The sequence below is a fragment of the Salmo trutta genome, chromosome 1 (genome assembly GCF_901001165.1).
Source record: "Salmo trutta chromosome 1, fSalTru1.1, whole genome shotgun sequence".
NCBI classification, from domain to species: Eukaryota; Metazoa; Chordata; class Actinopteri; order Salmoniformes; family Salmonidae; genus Salmo; species Salmo trutta.
In genome coordinates this window covers 56,165,152-56,191,392 of record NC_042957.1, presented here as the reverse complement: position 1 = coordinate 56,191,392, position 26,241 = coordinate 56,165,152, and the positions used below count along the sequence as shown (strand labels likewise).

At 44.6% G+C, this 26,241-nt stretch overlaps 1 protein-coding gene across 1 annotated transcript in view; it reads right to left on the bottom strand.

Moving 5' to 3' along the window:
• Window positions 1-26,241, bottom strand: part of LOC115201771 (netrin-1) — a 43,145-nt gene that overhangs the window by 14,309 nt on the left and 2,595 nt on the right. The window contains exon 3 of the mRNA XM_029765665.1: window positions 4,499-4,687. Within this exon, the coding sequence (XP_029621525.1) occupies window positions 4,499-4,687 (189 nt within the window). The remainder of the gene's footprint in view (window positions 1-4,498; window positions 4,688-26,241) is intronic.

Sequence of the window (26,241 nt, the reverse complement as noted above, 5' to 3'; positions counted from 1 at the left end):
GGAATGAATAAGAATATGTACATAAAATATATATGGATGAGCGATGGCCGAACGGCATAGGCAAGATGCAGTAGATGGTATAGAGTACAGTATATACATATGAGATGAGTAGTGTAGATTATGTAAACATTATATAAAGTGGCATAGTTTAAAGTGACTAGTGATACATTTATTACATCCAATTTTTAATTATTAAAGTGGCTAGAGATTGAGTCAGTATGTTGGCAGCAGCCACTCAATGTTAGTGATGGCTGTTTAACAGTCTGATGGCCTTGAGATAGAAGCTGTTTTTCAGTCTCTCGGTCCCAGCTTTGATGCACCTGTACTGACCTCGCCTTCTGGATGATAGGGGGGGAACAGGCAGTGGCTCGGGTGGTTGATGTCCTTGATGATCTTTTTGGCCTTCCTGTGACATCGGGTGGTGTAGGTGTCCTGGAGAGCAAGGTAGTTTGCCCCCGGTGATACGTTTTGCATATCTCACTACCCTCTGGAGAGCCTTACGGTTGTGGGCGGAGCAGTTGCCGTACCAGGCGGTGATACAGCCCGACAGGATGCTCTCGATTGTGTATCTGTAAAAGTTTGTGAGTGTTTTTGGTGACAAGCCGAATTTCTTCAGCCTCCTGAAGTTAAAGAGGCGCTGTTGCGCCTTCTTCACCACGCTGTCTGTGTGGGTGGACCATTTCAGTTTGTCCGTGATGTGTATGCCGAGGAACTTAAAACTTTCCACCTTCTCCACTACTGTCCCGTCGATGTGGATAGGGGGGTGCTCCCTCTGCTGTTTCCTGAAGTCCACGATCATCTCCTTTGTTTTGTTGACGTTGAGTGTGAGGTTATTTTCCTGACACCACACTCCGAGGGCCCTCACCTCCTCCCTGTAGGCCATCTCGTTGTTGTTGGTAATCAAGCCTACTACTGTAGTGTCGTCTGCAAACTTGATGATTGAGTTGGAGGCGTGCATGGCCACGCAGTCATGGGTGAACAGGGAGTACAGGAGAGGGCTGAGAACGCACCCTTGTGGGGCCCCAGTGTTGAGGATCAGCGGGGTTGAGATGTTGTTTCCTACCCTCACCACCTGGGAGCGGCCCGTCAGGAAGTCCAGGACCCAGTTGCGCAGGGCGGGGTCGAGACCCAGGATCTCGAGCTTAATGACGAGTTTGGAGGGTACTATGGTGTTAAATGCTGGCCTGTAGTTGATGAACAGCATTCTTACATAGGTATTCCTCTTGTCCAGAGGGGTTAGGGCAGTGTGCAGTGGGATTGCGATTGCGTCGTCTGTGGACCTATTGGGGCGGTAAGCAAATTGGAGTGGGTCTAGGGTGTCAGGTAGGGTTAAGGTGATATGATCCTTGACTTGTCTCTCAAAGCACTTCATGATGACGGAGGTGAGTGCTACGGGGCGATAGTCATTTAGTTCAGTTACCTTAGCTTTCTTGGGAACTGGAACAATGGTGGCCCTCTTGAAGCATGTGGGAACAGCAGACTGGGACAAGGATTGATTGAATATGTCCGTAAACACACCAGCCAGCTGGTCTGCGCATGCTCTGAGGACGCGGCTAGGGATGTCGTCTGGGCCTGCAGCCTTGCGAGGGTTAACACGTTTAAATGCTTTACTCACGTTGGCTGCGGTGAAGGAGAGCCTGCAGGTTTTGGTAGCGGGCCGTGTCGTTGGCACTGTATTGTCCTCAAAGCGAGCAAAGAAGTTGTTTAGTTTGTCTGGGAGCAGGACATCGTGGTCCGTGACGGGGCTGGTTTTCTTTTTGTAGTCCGTGATTGACTGTAGACCCTGACACTTATCTCTCATGTCTGAGCCGTTGAATTGTGACTCTACGTTGTCTCTATACTGACGCTTAGCTTGTTTGATTATCTTGCGGAGGGAATAGCTACACTGTTTGTATTCGGTCATGTTTCCGGTCGCCTTGCCCTGATTAAAAGCAGTGGTTCGCGCTTTCAGTTTTGCACGAATGCTGCCATCAATCCACGGTTTCTGGTTGGGGAAGGTTTTAATAGTTGCTGTGGGTACAACATCACCGATGCACTTGCTAATAAACTCGCTCACCGAATCAGCGTATTCATCAATGTTATTGTCCAACGCTATGCGGAACATATCCCAGTCCACGTGATCGAAGCAATCTTGAAGCGTGGAATCAGATTGGTCGGACCAGCGTTGAACAGACCTGAGCACGGGCGTTTCCTGTTTTAGTTTCTGTCTATAGGCTGGGAGCAACAAAATGGAGTCGTGGTCAGATTTTCCGAAAGGAGGGCGGGGCAGGGCTTTGTATGCGTCGCGGAAGTTAGAGTAACAATGGTCCAGGATTCTTTCCGCCCGGGTAGCGCATTCGATATGCTGATAAAATTTAGAGAGTCTTGTTTTCAGATTAGCCTTGTTAAAATCCCAAGCTACAATGAATGCAGCCTTAGGATATGTGGTTTCCAGTTTACATAGAGTCCAATGAAGTTCATTCAGGGCCATCGATGTGTCTGCTTGGGGGGGATGTATACGGCTGTGATTATAATCGAAGAGAATTCTCTTGGTAGATAATGCGGTCGACATTTGATTGTAAGGAATTCTAGGTCAGGTGAGCAAAAGGACTTGAGTTCCTGTATGTTGTTATCATCACACCACATCTCGTTAATCATACGGCATACACCCCCGCCCTTCTTCTTACCAGAGAGATGTTTGTTTCTGTCGGCGCGATGCGTGAAGAAACCAGGTGGCTGTACCGATTCCGACAGCGTGTCTCGAGTGAGCCATGTTTCCGTGAAACAAAGAACGTTACAATATCTGATGTCTCTCTGGAAGGCAACCCTTGCTCGGATTTCATCTACCTTGTTGTCAAGAGACTGGACGTTGGCGAGTAGTAAACTCAGGAGTGGTGCGCGATGTGCCCGTCTACTGAGCCTGACCAGAAGACCGCTTCTTCTGCCCCTCCTGCGGTGCCGTTGTTTTGGGTTGCCGGCTGGGATCCGATACATTGTCCTGGGTGGTGGACCAAACAGAGGATCCACTTTGGGAAAGTCGTATTCCTGGTCGTAATGTTGGCAAGTTGATGTTGCTCTTATATCCAATAGTTCCTCCCGGCTGTATGTAATAAAACTTACGATTTCCTGGAGTAACAATATAAGAAATAATACATAAAAAAACTAAATACTGCATAGTTTCCTGAGAACGCGAAGCGAGGCGGCCATCTCTGTCGGCGCCGGATCAATAACCCTTTCCACAGAGGGTTCTTTCTACCTGTAACCAAAAAGGGTTCTCCTATCGGGATAGCCAAATAACAATTTTTTCTAAGAGTGTAGGATATTGCTGTATTATAACTCTTTGGAAAGACTATAAATCATCCAGTTCAGGGTAATGTGTGATGTTGGTGGATCTGATGCTGAGGTGAAATGGTTGCCTTGTTCAAAGAGACTGTTTGAATCAACTCCTGCACTCCTGAAAATTCCATGGCAGACCTCACTTCTATTGGTAGCCACTCATCTTTTTTTCCAGAGAAATCCTCTGAGTTCTTCCCCTCCCCCGTTACAATTCACAGAAATGTAGGGTGATTCATTATAGCTCTCCAAGTTAAGCAAATAAAGTGTAATAAAATGTGGTCACTAGGGACCGAGTTTTGGGATCCTCCCCTGCTTTAGTGATAAAGATACTCCAACTACATTGTTTCAAAGGCTCTGTCCACAGAAATGCTGTTATTACTGTAACCTGTAACCTCTATTTGAGAGAGATAACTTATGACTTGGACAAGGAACGGAGGTAGAAGTTAAGGCACTTGAGGTAAATGTGCAAAATATGCTTTTTATTAATCCACTCACTCAAACCTGCCTCAGCTTGTGCTGTTGTTTGTGTGATTGCATGTGTGTCTGTGTGTGTGTGTGTGCGCGTGTAAGTGTGTGAGTGACAGGTGCTTGTTTGCTCAGTGCTTCAGAGCCTGGCTTCTCTCCCCACGGTGCAGGGAGACAGAGGGAGTGAAGCTTTTCTCTCCTCACACACTAATCCTGAACAGCATGGACTCAAACATGACTTATGTGTTCACACCTGTGAGTGTGTGTGGGGATGGGGGATGATAGCAAGATCTGTTTCCACTCAACTGTACAGCGGATCAGCTCACACATCACTCAGTTTGTTTTGCTTGTGTTGTCATGGAAATCCCAATAGACTCCAAATACCAGAGTCACACAGGTCAGCAACACTCACACTGGCACAGGTGGGAGCTTTTGTCTTTACAACTATCTTTCACCTGTCTCACATAATAATACATAGTAGTGAAGTAGTGGAAAGTTATACGCAATAAAGTTATCAAAAGATTGTTGGAAGACTTGTTTCTTGCTGATAATTTGTTGAATTTCTAGATATCATGGCAGAACAATTCAACTTGTTTTCCAACAACATACAGAAAGTCCAAAACTGAAGCAGAATATCAACTAGCGTGAGGTTTGGGTGTCATGCAGCCATTTTGAGCAGCACACCCAGCAGACGCCCAGCCCAGCTCAGGTACTGTACCTTTGCAGGCCCTCCTGTGGGAGATGGCCTTGGACATGTCCCGGAAGAAGCCCTCCTTGCAGTAGTGGCAGTGGCGTCCGGCCGTGTTGTGGCGGCAATTGAGACAGACTCCGCCACTCCTCCGCCCAGACAGCTTGTACAGCTCCATGTTGAAACGACAGCGCCGGGCGTGCAGGTTACAGTGGCAGGCTGCAGAAAGATGGAGAGAAGGGGAGAGAAAGAGAGGCAAGGGGGAGAATAACACAGAGGTCAGTGCATTCACATGCTTTTTACACAGGTGTTGAGTAATGAAGACTTTGGCCTCCTTTGGCCTCCACTTAATGAAGACTTTGGCCTCCTGAACCTTAACACGAAAAACCTCCCACCATGCAACCTTGCAGTTCAGCTAGTCTAGTGCTTCATAAGCTGGAACTGAAAACTGATGAACTCAGCAATTTCATTCACATGTACAGTATATCATGGTAGGGTGTTGACAACGTTACTTTCCAATTTCCAAAAAGCTAGTGGAGGGGAACCAAATAACAGCTAGTGAACTGTAGTGTATGGAGACCCTGAGAAGGTTAATGTTACTTTAGTGACATCAGTAGGTCAAAGTCCTCTGGTCAGACATGTCATTTGGAGACAATGAGTTATTAAAACAGATGAATTGGCCAGGCTGTGAGCGATCCAGTTTCTAAGAGTAAAATGGTGTGGTCCGACTCCACGCTCTCATTTCCCCTCCACCTGCTTATAGATTTGACCTCTGACCCCTAGTGACGTCAGGAGAGAGATTTCCTTTCCCACAGATCTCGCAGCCTTTACTAACTCTCTTAGTTGTTTTATTGTCATAACATTATGAGGGATAACTTCCCAATTAAATCGTGTGATTCATTCATCAGTTCATCAGTTCTCTGTGTGTTAGAGCCAGGGTGGACTTTCCACCTCTGCTCTAGTGATATTCTCTTCCAAAGCACTGTGAAAGAACTTCAATTTTTTGGCTTGCATTTCAGCTTTTCTGTTTTAGTCTCATCCAGGCACGTACTGCTGTGATAGGGCTGGAGGAGGAGAAGCCCGCATGGTTTCTTATTTGCGGATAATCTCTCCATCAGTGCACCCTGCCTTAAGGTTATAGCCACAAGATCTGAGCGATAAGGGCACATATGCTACACGTTCATCAGCACTCCCAATCACGTACCAACCAACTTACACCTGCCATTGGGGACCAAGGTTGCCAGGTGGGTGGGATTCAAAGCCGCTTCCTCTAAATTGGGGCTTAAACGCACACAGTCACACACAAACCGAGGTGTTTGGCAGCTGTCATGGGCTTATCACACCTCAAACCCCAGGGCCGATCAGCACACTCAGAGCACACCAGACCCCTGGAGCTTTGAAGCGTGCTCCCTCCCTCCCTCCTTCTCTATCCCCCCTCCCTTCCCTCTCTCCCCCCTTGCTCTTTACCGCCTTCTTATCCCAGATGTCATCTCCACTTTGGGTGGATGTGTGAGTACAAATGTAATGGGATTTTTTTATGAATGGGAAATAGACTGGAATGCTCTTAGTTTTCTAACCAGAGGAAAACATTCTACAGATAAATGCCCAAATAAAGGAAACACCAACATCAAGTGTCAAGGGCATTGAGCCGCCATAACAGATAGATATTCTACAAGTGTCTGGAACTCTATTGGAGGGATGCTACACTATTCTTACACCAGAAAGTCCATCCTTTGTTGTTTTGTTTATGGTGGTGGAAAACGCATCTCAGGCGCCCCTCCAGAATCACCCGCAAGTGTTCAATTGGGTTGACATCTGGTGACTGAGACACACAAACACACACACACACCCTTTAAACCCCCTATGCTCCTTTGAGACCCCTCTTTTAAAGTTGTGTGATTTGTATTGAGAGGAATGCTGCGCTTGTTCAAGGATGAAGAGGAAAGGAATTCCAGTGAATTATTGTTTATCCGGGATCAATTAGTCCCTCAGTCAGTGAAAGCCCATAATGATAGTGGCCCATATTATGAGAGGATGATGTGTGCCAAGCCAAACAAGCCTCTCATCCTCACCCTGTCAGTGATCTGAGAAAAACACAACATCAGTCCCCTGAGCAGATTCATATACTTGTCACATTCTCTCCGAGGTATCCAAATCAAATCAAACTTTATTTATCACATGCGCCGAAAACAACAAGTGTAGACTTTACCGTGAAATGCTTACTTACAAGCCCTTAACCAACAGTGCAGTTCAAGAAAGAGTTAAGAAAATATTTACCAAATAATCAAAAGTAAAAAATTTGAAAAAGTAACACAATAAAATACCAATAACGAGGCTATATACAGGGGGTACCGGTACTGAGTCAGTGTGTGGGGGTACAGGTTAGTTGAAGTAATTTGTACATGTAGGGAGGGGTGAAGTGACTATGCATAGATAATAAACAGCGAGTAGCAGCAGTGTACAAAACAAATGGAGGGGGGGTCATTGTAAATACAGTGAGGGAAAAAAATATTTGATCCCTGCTGATTCTGTACGTTTGCCCAGTGACAAAGAAATGATCAGTCTATAATTTTAATGGTAGGTTTATTTGAACAGTGAGAGACAGAATAACAACAAAAAATCCAGAAAAACACATGTCAAAAATGTTAAAAATTGATTTGCATTTTAATGAGGGAAATAAGTATTTGACCACCTCTCAATCAGAAAGATTTCTGGCTCACAGGTGTCTTTTATACAGGTAACGAGCTGAGATTAGGAGCACACTCTTAAAGGGAGTGCTCCTAATCTCATCTTGTTACCTGTATAAAAGACACCTGTCCACAGAAGCAATCAATCAATCCGATTCCAAACTCTCCACCATGGCCAAGACCAAAGATCTCTCCAAGGATGTCAGGGACAAGATTGAAGACCTACACAAGGCTGGAATGGGCTACAAGACCATCGCCAAGCAGCATGGTGAGAAGGTGACAACAGTTGGTGCGATTATTCGCAAATGGAAGAAACACAAAAGAACTGTCAATCTCCCTCGGCCTGGGACTCCATGCAAGATCTCACCTCGTGGAGTTGCAATGATCATGAGAACGGTGAGGAATCAGCCCAGAACTACACGCGAGGATCTTGTCAATGATCTCAAGGCAGCTGGGACCATAGCTACCAAGAAAACAATTGGTAACACACTATGCCGTGAAGGACTGAAATCCTGCAGCGCCCGCAAGGTCCCCCTGCTCAAGAAAACACATATACATGCCTGTCTGGAGTTGGCCAATAAACATCTGAATGATTCAGAGGACAACTGGGTGAAAGTGTTGTGGTCAGATGAGACCAAAATGGAGCTCTTTGGCATCAACTCAACTCGCCGTGTTTGGAGGAGGAAGAATGCTGCCTATGACCCCAAGAACACCATCCCCACCGTCAAACATGAAACATTATGCTTTGGGGGTATTTTTCTGCTAAGGGGACAGGACAACTTCACCGCATCAAAGGGACAATGGACGGGGCCATGTACCGTCAAATCTTGGGTGAGAACCTCCTTCCGTCAGCCAGGGCATTGAAAATGGGTCGTGGATGGGTATTCCAGCATGACAATGACCCAAAACACACGGCCAAGGCAACAAAGGAGTGGCTCAAGAAGAAGCGCATTAAGGTCCTGGAGTGGCCTAGCCAGTCTCCAGACCTTAATCCCATGGAAAATCTGTGGAGGGAGCTGAATGTTCGAGTTGCCAAACGTCAGCCTCGAAACCTTAATGACTTGGAGAAGATCTGCAAAGAGGAGTGGGACAAAATCCCTCCTGAGATGTGTGCAAACCTGCTGGCCAACTACAAGAAACGTCTGACCTCTGTGATTGCCAACAAGGGTTTTGCCACCAAGTACTAAGTCATGTTTTGCTGAGGGGTCAAATACTTATTTCCCTCATTAAAATGCAAATCATTTTATAACATTTTTGACATGCGTTTTTCTGGATTGTTTTGTTGTTATTCTGTCTCTCACTGTTCAAATAAACCTACCATTAAAATTATAGACTGATCATTTCTTTGTCAGTGGGCAAACGTACAAAATCAGCAGGGGATCAAATACTTTTTTCCCTCACTGTAGTGCAGTAGCCATTTGATGAATTGTTCAGCAGTCTTATGGCTTGGGTGTAGAAGCTATTAAGGAGTCTTTTGGTCCTAGACTTGGTGCTTCGGTACCGCTTGCCGTGTGGTAGCAGAGAAAACAGTCTATGACTTGGGTGACTGGAGTCTATGATAATTAATGTGGGCTTTCCTCTGACACCGCCTATTATACAGATCCTGGATGGCAGGAAGCTTGGCCCCAGTGATTTACTGGGCTGTACGTACTACCCTCTGTAGCTCCTTACGGTCAGATGCCGAGTAGCTGCCTTACCAGGCTGTGATGCAACCAGTCAGGATGCTCTCGATGGTGCAGCTGTAGAAGTTTTTGAGGATCTGGGGACCCATGCCAAATCTTTTCAGTCTCCTATGGGGGAATAGGTTTTGTCGTGCCCTCTTCACCACTGTCTTGGTGTGTTTGGACCATGATAGTTTGTTGGTGATGTGGACACCAAGGACTTGAAACTCTCGACCCGCTTAACTACAGCCCTGTTGATGTTAATGGGGGCCTGTTTGGCCCGCCTTTTCCTGTAGTTCACAATCAGCTCCTTTGTCTTGCTCACGTTGAGGGAGAGGTTGTTGTCCTGGCACCACACTGCCAGTTCTCTGACCTCCTCCCTATAGGCTGTCTCATCGTTGTCGGTGATCAGGCCTACCACTGTTGTGTCGTCAGCAAACTTAATGATAGTGTTGGAGTCTTGTTTGGCCACGCAGTCGTGGGTGAACAAGGAGTACAGGATGGGACTAAGTACACACCCCTGAGGGGCCCCAGTGTTGAGGATCAGCATGGCAGACGTGTTGTTGCCTATCCTTACCACCTGGGGTCGGCCTGTCAGGAAGTCCAGGATCCAGTTGCAGAGGGAGGTGTTTAGTCCCAGGGTCCTTAGCTTAGTGATGAGCTTTGTGGGCACTATGGTCTTGATTGCTGAGCTGTAGTCAATGAACAGCATTCTCACATAGGTGTTCCTTTTGTCCAGGAATGCCGTATTTCCATGACAACACTTGATTTTAATAGGTTGATATTTCTGAGCGCTGGGTTTGGCTGTGCATCAGGTCTAACTGTGAGTGTCTACCACATTGGTTACTGTAAACCTCCCGGTGCGGTGGCTGTGCATCAGGACGAATTGTGAGAAACTACCACATTGGTTACTGTAAACCTCCCAGTGCGGTGGCTGGGCATCAGGTCTAACTGTGAGAGACTACAGACTCAGAGATTGAAGTCTTGTTTATTGAAGTCTGGTTTATTGAAGTCTTGTTTGGCCATGCCCTCAGGAACCTAGTGATTTCCCAATTAGAATAGGTGTATACTTTGCACATGTTTATAGGACATTTTATGAGCTATGCAGTTTGTTAAACAGCATTTGTTTCAATGTGCTGGTAAAACAAATCTTGGCATCATGTGAAGTTACACCAATAAACGGTTTTAGTTGAAATTAGAGAAAAATAAACTTGTGGCCTTTCATTGAAAGTGCTTGTTAAAGAGCCTACATGATGCCTACATGATGCCTACATGATGCCTGCATGATGCCTACATGATGCCTGCATAACACCTGCGTGGTGTGTAGGTGAAGCTTCAGAAAATGAGTCACAAGTATTCATTAACATTCATAAAGCACTTATGAAATCAAAGTGTTCCCACTCATTCCCCCATAAATATCCAAATCGCAATGTAATATATGAAGTCATAGTTAAGTCAAGTAACTATTTAACTTAATCAATAAAAATGACAAGTGACTAATTGCATGCCTGACTTATGAAAGCATAATGAATCAATCGTTATGTTTTATTAAGGATGAGAACCTATAGTATTACAGTATATCAGCATCAATGTGAGGGACATGAAAGTCACTATTTGGCTCATTAAGAATTATAGCAATAGCTTTAAGTGGATGATACAATATGTTGCCATCACAACCGACTGAAAATCACTCCTACATTACTCTTATTAAGTTCTAATACATCATTGTCATAAATATCTGGTTTAATAGAGAAACGCATATATTATACATTTTGGTGCCAAAAACATGCAAAAATCAGCAGACATGCCTCGAAACACTACTTGTAATATGCCTCCATTTCTTTGGGCCAAGGGATTTGTCACTGAATTAAGATCCAACTGTGCATTTGGTCTGTTGATACATACTGCATGACTTTAATGGTACAAACGCCCCTGAACGTCTTCTGTGGGACACTCCCGTTAGATCAGTCACCCTTAAGCTCTCAGCTTCATGCCCCAGACATACTCAACATTTTCCTACAATAAATGTTTCGATTGCACATTGCTGGAGCAGCTGCTATTTTGATGAGGGAGAAAAAACAACAAAGGCCTTTTGGAATGAGCTATCCAGATGATGAATCATTTTACGAGTTTCCGGAATGCTTTTGATGACTTGAGCTGGGGTGAAAAGACAGAAACAGTATAAAAAAAAAATAGAAACGTCTCATATTGGGAGGACTGATTCAGCCAACGGCCCTGATGTACTTCCATAGCAACCCGTCACCTCGGCGTAATGCTAACGAATAAGTAAACAAGCGAGAGTGCAGATAAAGAGCGTATAAAGACTTTGATCTGTCTGAGCAGAGCTGACAGGTTGAGACAGACAACTGTTTGAACACGTGGACTTTCAGCATGTGTGGTCCCATGTGGCTCAGTTGGTAGAGCATGGTGTTTGCAACGCCAGGGTTGTGGGTTTGTTTCCCACGGGGGACCAGTATGGAGAAAAAAATGTATGAAATGTATGCATTCACTACTGTAAGTCGCTCTGGATAAGAGTGTCTGCTAAATGACAAAAATGTAAAATGTTTTTATTGAGACACACATTGGAGGCGGTGAGGGAGGAGGTTTTAACAGGATGCAGTGATGAACGACCCTGGGGCTGGGGTTCATCTGCAGTGGAAGCAGCACCTGTCTCAGTTCCTTCCTCAGCTATAGGAACTGAATGGAAAGTCTGACCTCTCCATGCTGGAAGGCCCAACATCTGCATTGTCCCCCTTAGTGGCCCCTCACACCATACCACTGACACTGGGCATTCAGTAGCTCTCTCTTCTAGAAGGAATGCACACAGGCATTGATGGAAATATTGCTCATCCATGAAGAACATGGAAGAACTGGACAAGAGGGTCTGCCACAGTGACAGTTTCTGGACAGTTCCTGGAAATACTGCATATTGACCAACACAGTTATTTTTCACACTTTACATGGTTGGCTTAAAGGGTAGAGATGATGGAAGCAGATGAGCCCAGGTGGCCTGATTTTACTACAGAGATGTAATCAAACTAAAGTCATTAGGATGGCCAATTAGTGGCAACATTTCTAATCCCTGGGGGGCTATGGCTTGTGCTTGGTTACCATGACAGCACTGAGTGAGACATGATGATCAATCACTCAGTTCACCTTTAACCTTTGAAGACCTGCCAAACCACACAAGAGTGCACTTTGTGCCCTGAGATGGAAGATGGAAGAGATAAGCCAGGCTAATGAAATGTATTTCTGTGTTATGAAATGGTGTTTGATTCTGATGCTTTTCCATTCAACCCAAGGACCCAAGCATCCTCTTATGTCAAAGGGTCAATACGCTTAGCCCATTTTAGTCTTCATAAAGGTAAATGCTGATTTTATCAGTAACTGCTTGCCTTATACCAAGTCAGAGTGTAAGCTTATAGGGAAAACTCCCAAGGATAACCTTCCAGCTTTAAGCTATCACTCTTGCCAAGAGAATACAACACAAAGAATGTTAAAGACCTGCTACTGAAGGTAAACGTAAACTTCAGGAGCCGCTACATGGTAATGAAAAGATTCAGACTGCCAAAACTTTGAGGTATAGTACAACACAAATGTTTAATGTTTATAACACCATGACAGACCCTGATTATGATAGTGTACCATAATGAGAACGTGCACTCTAAATGACTGTACATTGTGTTTTACTGAAAGTCTGAAAAATACTTGTCCTATGTGTCCTGGCTCAAGTGGCCCCAATTTCTATGTTCCAGAAAACTCCTTTATAAAGGCCCTTTGGCCTGGTAATTTCTATGATCCAAAATACTCCTTTATAAAGGCCCTTTGCCCTGGTAATTTCTATGTTCCAGATAACTCCTTTATAAAGGCCCTTTGCCCTGGTAATTTCTATGTTCCAGATAACTCCTTTATAAAGGCCATTTGCCCTGGTAATTTCTATGTTCTAGATAACTCCTTTATAAAGGCCCTTTGCCCTGGTAATTTCTATGTTCCAGATAACTCCTTTATAAAGGCCCTTTGGCCTAGCAGCAAAATGGCAGTGAAGTGAAGTATGTTGAGCAGCACTGTGTGCCTGAGGACTAATAGGATCTCCTTTACGCCACCAACCCCTGTGGCCGTGTTTAGCAACAACAAAGCCTCCCTAATGGGCTCCCATTTCCCACTACTAACGCAGGTTTAATAGCAGTGTGTGTGTTCTCTCCCTGCTCCCCATCTCAGTGGGACACCCTTCCTCTCTCTCCCTGTGGGCTCTCTCTCACACAGAGGCAGTCTGGGAAGGCATCTCCCCTCCGCCTCGCTACGCAGTGATGTCATGGGGAGCGCTCTCTTTTTACGAGCGCAGCTCTGTGATCTCTGGCGGAGATCAATTAGCTGAGCAATCAGGCCTCCCCTGCTTTTGTGTGAGTAACTCCTCGTAAAACAGAGCGGTTGCCTGGCGACCAGGCACGTGGCGTCTCAACAAAAACAGCCACCCAATGTCAGGCCAAGCCATGCTCTAAGAACGAAGGCAGAATTAAACCGTGGGTCTCCTGTTCTGAGCATAACATTAGCTAATCTAATGTAACATTAGCGAATGCTAATGTGTCCAGTTTGATGGGTGGTGACTGGTGCCACTGTCAAAACCAGTTGTTAATTGGTCTAAACGATGCCAGTCTACTGCACACAACATGTCATAACCATGGAGAAGTTGGGGTTGGATCCATGTTGTCTGAGAGTTCATTGGAAGCCTCTCAAAAACCATTGTTGATCTCAATGACCATGTTTGTGTTAGCCATCTTTCCCAAGTACTCCTTTGCTCGTGTTATCAGTTAAAAAGGCATAGCTACTGTATGGTATGCCGCCTTGTCCTTTTCGAATAGCTCAAGTGGAACCACACATCACCTACACATGAACCCACAGAGACTGCTCTGTATCACAACCCTTAACTACAAGAAAAAAGACCTGACACTATGGAACAGCAAAATTGTATAATTGTGCAATCAGTAATAACCAGAGAGCTCTGCTCCCTCCCCTCAACAACTAGTTGTTGTGCCAATGATAATACACCATGTCTTGTGAATAATAATATATAATGAGCAGCATATCTCAGTCCATTTATCCTGTCTGCACAGGGCTGGGAACAGGATGAGAGCAGGCAGGAAAACACCTCAGTGGAAATGAACTCACTATCAAACAGAGCCCAATCAAACTGCTACTCTCCCAATCCACAGACCTGTTCTCATGGCCTCTGGTCTGAATGAGTCACGCTCTATTTAAGCTCTCCAGGTCCCCACAGTCAGGAGTCCTCATCACCTCCGGGGAGCTACTTATGAATGATAAAGGTCACTAAGACTTAGCGTGTGGATTAGATGTTAGCGGCCGCACTAAGGGTAATTGTGTCTTATGTGAACTCCGCTGCTGCCTGGACGGTCAATGTGAGAAAACATTGGACTATAACATTTCCAATTAAAGTTAGTCTTAGTGCTAGAGGCGTCACTACAGACCCTGGTTCGATTCCAGGCTGTATCGCAACCGGGTGTGATTGGGAGTCCCATAGGGCGGTGCACAATTGGCCTAGTGTCATCTGGGTTAGGGTTTGGCCGGGGTAGACCGTCAGTGTAAATAAGAATTTGTTCTTAACTGACTTGCCTAGTTAAATAAAATATAGGTGATGTAATCATCTTATGAACAACTTCTTAATTTCTGGTTTATTTGTCTATATTTTGCCTGCGTAGGTGTTTATTTTCATAACTGTACTGTATTACATCCAGTGTGTAAGTAAAGAAACCAAGTGACAGGGGAGGCTGTTCCTTTCCTTCCCCAGGTTTATTTCTTAGAGTTTATGAGAGAGGTGATGTAAAATCCTTTGCTTACTAAGCTCAATAAGCAAAGTTGACACTCTTCCTGAACTTTCACAATGGTCAGTTGATGAGAGGTACGGTTCAAGTTCTTCTTGATTTACTCTAAATGTGTATAGCAACATCCACTACACCAGCCTTAACGCAGCACAAACAATAAATATATATATATATATATATATATATATATATATATATATATATATATATATATATATATATATATTAGTGAACAGAGGTCACAAGTCAGTCACATAATGTACTGAGGTGTTAGACAGGCAGTTCAACAGATGTGCGGCATTATAGCTCATCCACTCCTCATCTCATCTCTGAGACTTTCCTTCTGACATCCATGCGGTCATGGTCCAGGGAGCGACCCTCTCCTGGTGCAGATGTCATCATCCTTCATTGCCTTCCATTCCTCCCCCCAGGATTTCCCTGTCCTTGGTGGATGTTAACAAGCCTCCACGCTGCTTTATTGGAATGCAGCAGCTCCACAGTGGGGACCTTTCGTCAGTGTAATTTACTGGGCGTGAAAATAACTTCAGTTGGTGGTGAGGTGGGCATGACATAGAGGGGGGCAAAGAAGAGAGGCAAAGAAGGTCCACAACAGCCAATGAAGATCAGGAGATTAATTAATTCTGCACATCCGTGAACACAACATCTACACACAGCCTCTGTCATATCCTGGCTTATAGGTCCCTTTCACCTTTCTTCTTCTTCTTCTTATTCCATGTCCTGAGGCTGGAGGTGTCAGCGATCAGAATGTAAACAGGCTCTGGTGTGGTGAAGTGTGTGGTCAGAGGGGAGTCTCTCATTCATTCAGTCTCCAGATCAGAGGAGATATACTAGAAAGCTTGCAGTGAACATCTCCTGCCCTGGGCACTCTGGGACTTTGGGGGGCTGCGGTGCGGTGGGCCCACTGTCCAATCCTCCCCACAGCGCGGGGAGCATTTTTTTTGCTTTCTGCCACACGCGCCCTCCACACTGTTTCCCCTGTGGTGGAGAACGAGCGAGCAGAAATCCGCTGTGCTGTAAATCATAAACGATGATCCATCGTAACCCTGACATGTTTATTGGGCTTTTCTCCGCTTTTCTCCATGGGCTCATTTATAACCACGCAAACTCCCAATGTTAAAATCTCTCTCAAATATGTTTTATGTTTTCGAATGTGTCAGGCCAGCCATTTTATTTCTCAATAATCAGAGGATCATTAAAGGTCCTTATCCCAGTGGTGTTGGAGGCTTTCCTTTTAGTGGCTTGTTAAGCTTTTTCTATTAATCAAAACAGGTGGAAAGCTCATAATGTGAGATAAATGAGGAAATGTTTGAGCTCTTTTCCCAGCTTGCCTTGGGAAAAGGGACTGAGCAGTTCCATTCTGATGAGAGAAAATAAAATGTTATGGAATAATTGTTAATGATTGTTTTTGTGGAAACACTGAGAAGTCATTGTGAGTTGTGTTATTTCATACTAATTTCACTAAAGTCCCAAAGTTTGTTCTGGTTGCTAGGTGGCTTTCAGGAGATGGAATTGGGCTGGAGAGGAAAAGGCAGGGTTCCTCCTTCTGCACGCCAACGTTTTGTTATCTTAGGGAACCCAATGAACCTACAGTAACTACATCCTGAGCCAGATAGAAAATACACCAATCTAACCTGGACGTTTGAACCGTCTGGTTCCAATCACTGTCAGATACAGTTGAATCCAATACATTTCACATAGACTTACATCACATTGATGTCTGTCATTTCTGTCACTTTCACTTAGGTCAGAATTATCAACTTCTCTCCAGACAAGATATCACAGAACTGTCTGGCTTTTCACAATGACTTATTCAGATCAGACAGTTCCAATATGTGTTTCATTGTAACACTATGTGCTACAGGCTTGTTATGTTGATTTTTCTGTCAGTTGTGAGTGATTGGAGACCAAGACAAACTTAGCGTCATTAAAGAAACTGCTCTTCGGTGAGAAGCCAAACCTAGAATGAAACAATAAAATAAGCTTAAAAGTCAACCAGGGCTTGTTAATGATCTTTGTGGGGGTAATTTAAACTGGAATGCAGTGTATATATGACATGTTAACTTTAAGGGTTTAGTGTAATTTATGCAATTCCCTGAGATACGGAGTGGAAACCCTTCTGAACCTACTGGCCACTGTTTTATTTACTGTTTTCATTGTGATTTGAACATGGACACTGAGGTTGTGGCCTGGAAGTTGCTGTGACCTATAAGGTCATTGAAATGGTCATGTCTCCTTTGAAACATCTCCACCTGTTGATGGGATGGGTCAAGTCCACCATTTTGGGTTTGATATGTGTTGAAGAAATGTGCCCCCAGTGCCCCTGTGACAACAATTTTGGACCCCCTTGTGGCCCCCCTAAATGTGGAGTATGAAATCATTTTTACATAACTAATTTTTGCTATTGTTCTTTTTTTACATCCGTTATTAGACAGTGGCAACGATGATGATTATGAACATGGTCTTTTGCCTGCTAATGCCTGCAATGCAGTGAAGAAAACGATATGACAACAATAACGTCTAATGTAACTGGCCCCTCTAACAGTACAACTGGCCCCAGCTTGGCCCCTCCAGTTGAAATGGTCTAGAACCGCCACTGCACAGCACCACAGCAGGAGGAGGAGGAGGAGGAGTGCGATTGATGAATCCCCAGGTTTTTACTTCTTGCAGCAGATGGAACCCTGGGATATTTACAGTTCTGTGGGGAAGGAGGGGGGTCTGGTAGCCATTGTCCTCAAGCCCTACTGATTATATCCTACTGTTATTTATCCCCCTGGATTTCCCCCTAAATCCACTAAGTGGTTCCTTATTCGGAGAAAGGAATTGGTTGGTCACTGGGGTATGGGAGAAAGACATGTTGTGTCGGGGGTGACTGAAATCAATTTAAAAGTACTGAAGACCCTTGGATAGGCCCAAGCAGAAGTTATTTGGACAAATAAATAAAAGTGGGAACAACTCCATTTCCTTATCACGGCGGTGATTGGGTCTGCTGTTTGTTTGTTTTACAATGTTCTGGAGAGTAGTGGCTTTTAATGAGGAGGATGAGAAGAGTCGCTGAAGTCATTCTGAAAAATGTTTTTTAATGAGGAGGACGAGAAAAGTCGCTGAAGTTCTGGAGAGAAGTGTTTTTTAATGAGGAGGATGAGAAAAGTTGCTGAAGTTGTTCTGGAGAGAAGTGGTTGAGGTGGACGAGAAGAGTCACTGAAGTCGTTCTGGAGAGAAGTGTTTTTTAATGAGGAGGACGAGAAGAGTCGCTGAAGTTGTTCTGAGAAGTGGTTTTTAATGAGGAGGACGAGAAGAGTCGCTGAAGTCGATCTGGAGAGAAGTGGTTTTTAATGAGGAGGACGAGAAGAGTCGCTGAAGTTGTTCTGAGAAGTGGTTTTTATGAGGAGGACGAGAAGAGTCGCTGAAGTTGTTCTGAGAAGTGGATTTTAATGAGGAGGACGAGAAGAGTCGCTGAAGTCGATCTGGAGAGAAGTGGTTTTTAATGAGGAGGACGAGAAGAGTCGCTGAAGTTGTTCTGAGAAGTGGTTTTTATGAGGAGGACGAGAAGAGTCGCTGAAGTTGTTCTGAGAAGTGGTTTTTAATGAGGAGGACGAGAAGAGTCGCTGAAGTCGATCTGGAGAGAAGTGGTTTTTAATGAGGAGGACGAGAAGAGTCGCTGAAGTCTGCACATGTGAACTGAACAGAGATAAGTTTTACAATTAGAAGCTATACGAGCTTTGCTGTATCTGAAGATACATTTTCCAGCTGAAATTATTTGAGTGTTGATACAGCACTAAAATGCAACAGTATGGATCAGTCAAACATTTTTACTTCGACTTGTTGGTCCAGTTTGTTGGTGTAAAAGCAACAGTTGCTGGAAAACTCCTTAGCTCTGACGCAAACGACATGGTGAAAACGAAAAGCCTCCTGCTGACTGTCTCAGATTCTAATGAGTCAAGCCTTCGTTCAGCCATAATAGAGCTAGTTGCCATTTGTTGTTTTTGTCATTTAGTTTAAAAGGCCCTGTATCCACATAACAGCAGAGAGGATGGCATCAGCCAAGAGCCGTTAGCTCGGCTTCTACTGGGAGTTTCACAATGCTGAGGTAATAGGGTAATTGCGATAACCAGCCATGCCATTGCACAGGGAAGTGTGTGTGTGCGTGTGTGGGCAGGGGGTGGTAACGTCCCAGTACTGGCTGTGTTGGGTGGCAGTACAGTGGGGGAGCTGGTGGGGGGTCTGTAGCTGAGTGGTGGTGCGCGGAGCGTGTCATTTCATTGGGCCATTAATCATTCCCAGACTCCCCAGCTCCAGCGCCGCGTAGGGGCTCCATGCGCTCACACTCAAACTAGGTGGTCCTGTCGCCGCTGCCGTGGCAGCCCAGGCGGGCAGAGGGTGACGGAGGTTAAACCCATGTAGGTTAAACACGCAAACACACACACACACACATCAGGTTCCCATGCCTATGTCAACAGATACACCCAAACAACACACACAGATAAACAAACGAATACACATTCATTCCATCACACACGGTTATCAACAGATATAAATATTGCTTATTTGCTTGTTTTGACAGAAGTGGCAATCTCTTCCTTGGCTTCTCTTCAGACACTAGAAGATAATACCATCTAGCAACCAGTGTAACACTATTTAATCCCTCTCCATCCTCCACATCCCCCTGTTCTCTACTTTGGAATTACAAGACTACAGATTTTATTCTGGGGGACAGTTTATATGCAACACAAGATGGATATGTAGTAGACAAGCTCCCAGCTCTACCTGTGTGCTCCCTCTCCTCTGTTGACCATTGAGAACCATTGTATATTTAAGCCTGTATTTATTTAAGCCACCCCCCAGCATCACTAATGTACCTCAGCATTGTTACCCCATAGAGACAATGAGGTCACAGATTAGCAACGTGTGCGGCTGTTCCATTTAGTTGCCAGAGCCACCTGTCTCCGTTTTCACTGTGAGATCTCTGAGTTATACAGTCTCTACAATTTCCTCTTGGCTTGTGATACAGCACCTCAAGCATTCATAATATGACCTGTGATATGTATAACGCAACACTTGTCAGCAGTTATCACGTGTTAGTAACACTAGACAATGCATTGACTGTTTCAGGACCTGAAGAGATGAGGGTGCCCACCCAGATAAACAGCGACTGGATCTGAATGTCCTCTGACACGCTGAAGCAGTGTGAAATAACCCCTCATGGTCCTCTGACACGCTGAAGCAGTGTGAAATGACCCCTCATGGTCCTCTGACACGCTGAAGCAGTGTGAAATGACCCCTCATGGTCCTCTGACACGCTGAAGCAGTGTGAAATGACCCCTCATGGTCCTCTGACACGCTGAAGCAGTGTGAAATGACCCCTCATGGTCCTCTGACACGCTGAAGCAGTGTGAAATGACCCCTCATGGTCCTCTGACACGCTGAAGCAGTGTGAAATGACCCCTCAAGGTCCTCTGACACGCTGAAGCAGTGTGAAATAACCCCTCATGGTCCTCTGACACGCTGAAGCAGTGTGAAATGACCCCTCATGGTCCTCTGACACGTTGAAGCAGTGTGAAATGACCCCTCAAGGTCCTCTGACACGCTGAAGCAGTGTGAAATGACCCCTCATGGTCCTCTGACACGCTGAAGCAGTGTGAAATGACCCCTCATGGTCCTCTGACACGCTGAAGCAGTGTGAAATGACCCCTCATGGTCCTCTGACACGCTGAAGCAGTGTGAAATGACCCCTCATGGTCCTCTGACACGCTGAAGCAGTGTGAAATGACCCCTCATGGTCCTCTGACACGTTGAAGCAGTGTGAAATGACCCCTCATGGTCCTCTGACACGCTGAAGCAGTGTGAAAGGACCCCTCATGGTCCTCTGACACGCTGAAGCAGTGTGAAATGACCCCTCATGGTCCTCTGACACGCTGAAGCAGTGTGAAATGACCCCTCATGGTCCTCTGACACGTTGAAGCAGTGTGAAATGACCCCTCAAGGTCCTCTGACACGCTGAAGCAGTGTGAAATGACCCCTCATGGTCCTCTGACACGCTGAAGCAGTGTGAAATGACCCCTCATGGTCCTCTGACACGCTGAAGCAGTGTGAAATGACCCCTCATGGTCCTCTGACACGCTGAAGCAGTGTGAAATGACCCCTCATGGTCCTCTGACACGCTGAAGCAGTGTGAAATGACCCCTCATGGTCCTCTGACACGCTGAAGCAGTGTGAAATGACCCCTCATGGTCCTCTGACACGCTGAAGCAGTGTGAAATGACCCCTCAAGGTCCTCTGACACGCTGAAGCAGTGTGAAATGACCCCTCAAGGTCCTCTGACGTCAGAGTCAAGAGAAAAGGAATCATAAACCAAAGCTAACATTTCCTTCCAAATGTTGAGGGCCACCTCTCCAAACCGCCGTCCACAACATAGCCATAGAATATTTTCTCTATTGTCTTAAAAGCCAGAGTAAAGCCTCATTGGCTCTACGTTCATGTCTGTCTTGAATTATAAGCTCAACAAAACAAAATCCCCAAAAACATGAAGCATTTGCCCAGAGGACACTGGATTCCACCAGAGCTTGGATTCTGAGATCTCAAAAATATACGTCTTTGTTTTTTAGTCTCTCTGTATACAGTGAAACCTCCCAGCTCACCACAGCCACACAGGCTGATGTGCCAAAAAGACTGTCCTGCAGGCCCACCATATGGAGATACACTGTAGTTTCCACTTCAGTTACAGAACAGAATTAGTCTGGGGATGTTTTGGAATGAGTAACAGCCCAAATGTACTGCTATTCATTACCTTGCTAGCATAGAGGTTCATCGTGTGGACTTTTAGAACTCCTGATATTGACCGCAGATTCTTTCATTTTCTTAAGACTGCAAATTTGATGTTTTTTTTATATACAGTAAGTGTCTCTACAAATGTGCATAGCATAATTTTTCCTTAAAGAATCACAGAGGCCAAACAATGTACATATTTCCCTCCTGGCACTGTACTCCATACTCATGGTTTCACATGGGCCTAATGATATGATTTTAGTCTAAGTGCAGTCTAACTGACCTTCTGTTCCCAGTGGGGTGTTTAAAGGTGTCTGAGTTTTCATCTGTCTGTGAGAGACTCCCAATACTGACCTGGCTGCAACCCACCTGCTTCTGATTAACTGCTCAAAAAGCTCTCCTGCTGCATGTACTTGTTTTCATTTTTGTGTTTTCTTTTATTGGTTATTTTTCTCTTTCATTCAAAAAACATTTATTTTACAGAGATTCATTTTTAGGTCTGCATGGCAAATTTCCTGTTGCTTGGTACCCATAATTGAATGGTGCATTCTTTCAGCCCATGAGACCTTTCTTTGATAGCTGTGTTCACGAATATACACTGTATTCTATGAAAACAAGTAACTATCCATACAAAACAAGTAACTATCCATACAAAACAAGTAACTATCCATACAAAACAAGTAACTATCCATACAAAACAAGTAACTATCCATACAAAACAAGTAACTATCCATACAAAACAAGTAACTATCCATACAAAACAAGTAACTCAATAAAGTGAAAGCATTTCAGTGGTTATTTGCTCCAATATACTTTCACTTAATATGCTACATTCTTTAACCAACAAAATATTTGTTAAAACAGATCAAATAAAGGTTATTAACATAATAGAAATAACAATCATATAAAACTATTCAAAATAGGGATGAATAACTTGAAAAATCAAAACCTACAAACATGTCACCAAATCCAGATTTACCAAACCCCTGGCAGTAGATGATGGCTGCTTGGGGCCGAAGAGTTCCTCTACAAGAACATCTATGACATCATCTTTTCAAGAAGTTCTTTTTCCTGTCACATGGGCTACAAAGGAAGCGGAATGAGACCCAGATGGTGGGCAGCCGCGGCCTCGACCCAGACTGGCAGCCCAGGGGAAGACAGCAGGACTGGAGTCAGCAGAAACAATGTCAATGGTCCTAGTCAGCCACATGGAGAAAGAACAGGCCTGCAGAGAGACTCACTGAGCTGCTGCACACGTAGTGAAGGCCTCGTCAACATGGGGTCAAAGCAGAGGTCTGGGATTTGTTAGAGCCTGTCTCCTCTTCACTTTTTACCAAACAGGTGGGATAGCTCAACCAGGGATATCACAGTTTAAACAACGCTCTGTTCTATAACAGGGTCTTTTGGCTGAACAACCTCTGCAGTAGAACATGAACTTCTACTTTTAAAATGCTCTCTCTAAACTGTTCCCTTTGAGACATAGTGAACGCAATCCAGTGGGCTTTCGGGGTGATTTAAGAGCTCACATAAAGATTCAGCATACTTTGACGCTATTTTTAGTGTTAGTCCAACACAAGTATGTGCTGGACCTCCCGGGAGGAGAGCCTGTGGGATATTGATATAATCACATCCAATTCAACATCCCTGTAGGTGGTAGACATGTCAGTCCAAACCAAGAATGACTTCTGTTTCTGTTCGATAGCTGCCAAATACTTTCAACAGTGTACAAAACATGCTGATAACAATTAGAGGGGAAAAATGATCTTACGAGAGAGTGTGGCTGTTTCATAGGTTTGTCAGAAAGGGAACACAGGTGCATGACATGCATCGTTTATATCCTATTTCAATCTACATGTAAATTCACGTTTGTCCTTTCCTGTAATATGTACTATAAACCAGGAGGTTGGACAGTTTCTTTTCAATTGCTTTCTCTCTCTGGTTCTTTGTGACAGGCTCTTTGTTATGTTGATAGTTTAGGGGGGTTGGACACATGCAGAGATCTGTGTAAGGCAACAGGTCAAACATGGCGGAGGAGCCGGTGGCAAGTGACTGATACTACCCCTCTGCCAGAGAATCCCAGCTCAGAGAGAAAACAAGGCCATGCTGAATTACCAGGCCTTGGCAGGAACTTTCAAACTCTCCCTCTACATCAGTGGGCCAAAAGCCTATAACATACATTAAAGAGGAGAACATGAAATCAATAACTAGGCTTGGATGCACAAATGCTCCACAACTGTAAAAGCCTGGTAAGGTCAAGGCCCCATCTCAATGAAATAATAGCGTTGCATTTAACCTCTGTTCAAAACAAAGTTCAAATTGAACAAGTGCAAAATTACACGTATGAGTGACTAAGGCTACCATTTTCAACTTGCCTCAAAAGCCACTTGGCAGGCAAGTCTTTCCCACAGTTTCCTTCACACCCCATCAGTCAACGAAGTGAGGAGAGTAGGTCTGACGTGAAAGGGTCAATGCTACGCTGTGCATGGTTGGAATACAAAGCAGCTGTGATGAATTTAAGAGATGTGCCTCTTCTGGAAGAGAAAACCTGATGGTCAGGGGAGGAGCCAATTCTCTGTGTGTATTTATCTCCATAATGATAAACCAATCACTGGCCATTGGGGGTGTGGTGGCAACAGATGAAGCTGATCATGGAGATGTATTTTCTCATAGCATCTAAGATGCAAAATGAAAGGCAAATCCAATCAGGAAGATTTGAATTTGGTTTAAATTAACGAACTTGCTTTGCATGCCACATCATTGGATGGGAATGCAATGAGGGGGTAACGGCTGCCAATAAGAATGCATTTCCACTAAATATGATGGCTTCCCTGCATGCAAAGCCATGGGAAATGGATATTGTTTTACTTCCCCAGTGCAGCACCTGCAGTGTAGCCAACGACTCTCCCATATCCACATCTCTCTCTTTCTCTCCACTTCTCTCTTTATACCTCTCTCTCTTCATCTCTCTGTCTCTCCATCACTATCTGTCTTTCTTTCTATCTCTCTCTCTCTGTCTTTAGACTTCTCTCTCTCTCAACTTTCTCTCTCTCCACCTCTCTCTGTCTCTCCATCTCTCCCTTTCTCTCCACTTCTCTCTTTATACCTCTCTCTTCATCTCTCTGTCTCTCCATCACTATCTGTCTTTCTATCTCTCTCTCTCTCTGTCTACACTTCTCTCTCTCAACTTTCTCTCTCTCCACCTCTCTCTGTGTCTCTCCATCTCTCTCTGTCTCTCCATCTCTCTTTCTGTCTCTCCACTTCTCTCTGTCTCTCCACTTCTTTCTCTCTCCACTTCTTTCTCTCTCCACCTCTCTCTCTCCACCTCTCTGTCTATCCACCTCTCTCTGTCTCTCCACTTCACTCTCTGTTTCTCCACCTCTTTCTGTCTCTCCACCTATCTCTCTCTCTCCACCTATCTCTCTGTCTCTCCACTTTTCTCTCTCTCTATGTCTCTGCACTTCTATCTCTCTATGTCTCTGCACTTCTGTCTCTCTCTCTCTCTCTCCACTTCTCTCTCTCCACCTCTCTTTGTGTCTCTCCATCTCTCTGTCTCTCCACTTCTCTCTCTGTCTTTCAACCTCTCTCTCTGTCTTTCTGATAGTACTCAAAGTCAGAGGCCAACCGGAATCCCAGAAAGATCCTTAGCAGCAGCCATTCTGAGCCTCTTTAGCCAGACCACTGAGCTGGGCTGTATCCCAGTGAATTTTAGCCTCCCTCGCCCATTCCACGCAACGAGGTGTCAAGCCACCCTTATTATTCCCTTCCCTTGGACTGCATGCTTATTCTGCCTGTTCTGACGCTTTATCTAATGACACTGCTGACATAGAAAACGAGGTGGTGAAAGGGGCCTCATTCTGACAGCATGATGGATGCCACAAGTGACAACCCTTTGTTTCAGTAAAACACACTGACATGCTGGCCCTGCACAGGCAAAATGCAGAGGGCAAGGGGAACAACTTGTTCACTTGTTCTGTGTCATTGAACAAACCATGGCAGTGTCAGAACTTGTTTCTTTTCCAGGTTTTGGTTCACTGTAGATGAGGTTCGTTCTGTGTGGTACTGTTGATACAAGCACCCAGATCTGTTGAAAAATATACTCTACTGATGGAATTAAACTTAGCTCTGGTTTCAAAGTACCTCATGTTTTGTCCCTTTCTGAGTAGTTGACTTGGCCCAAAGTGGCAGTTTATTCTCTATGTGCCAAAAATGTCAATAAAACCACCTTAATCGCCCATCCAATCTGGTAAAAGCACCTGCTTACGGAAACACAACATGCCTCTGCGGTCTATCTCTGCAGCGGCAATGTTTCCTTCCTATTGAACTGCTACTACAATCGGAAACGCTGCTCAAAACGCAGTTACGCACTTGGGCACCCGCACTTCCTTTGGAGAAATAACTTCCTGCCTTTTCTTTCAGGGATTATTTCTGAGAGTATAATATAAACCTAGTTAAAGCATTTAGACTAAACAGTAATCATGTGTTTTTCATGTCCTCCAAAATGGATAGTATGCCAAGAGGCCCTGTTTATAAATGTATTTACATATGATAATTTTTTTTATTTTTTGGGGGGGGATTTTCATTTTTTGATATCAATATCTAACAATTTTACTCTCCAATGATTTATGTGGTTACATACCTATATCTATGATGTGTTGTTCTAAACAATCCAAACATGTCATTGTCATGGTTGGTGTCAACTCAGTCAATTCATGAGATTAAATACTATTCAATTTATGAATTGAAAATTGTCCATTATTTTTAAAGGAGGATGAAGTTCATAAATTCAGTGATTTAAATGTTAATTA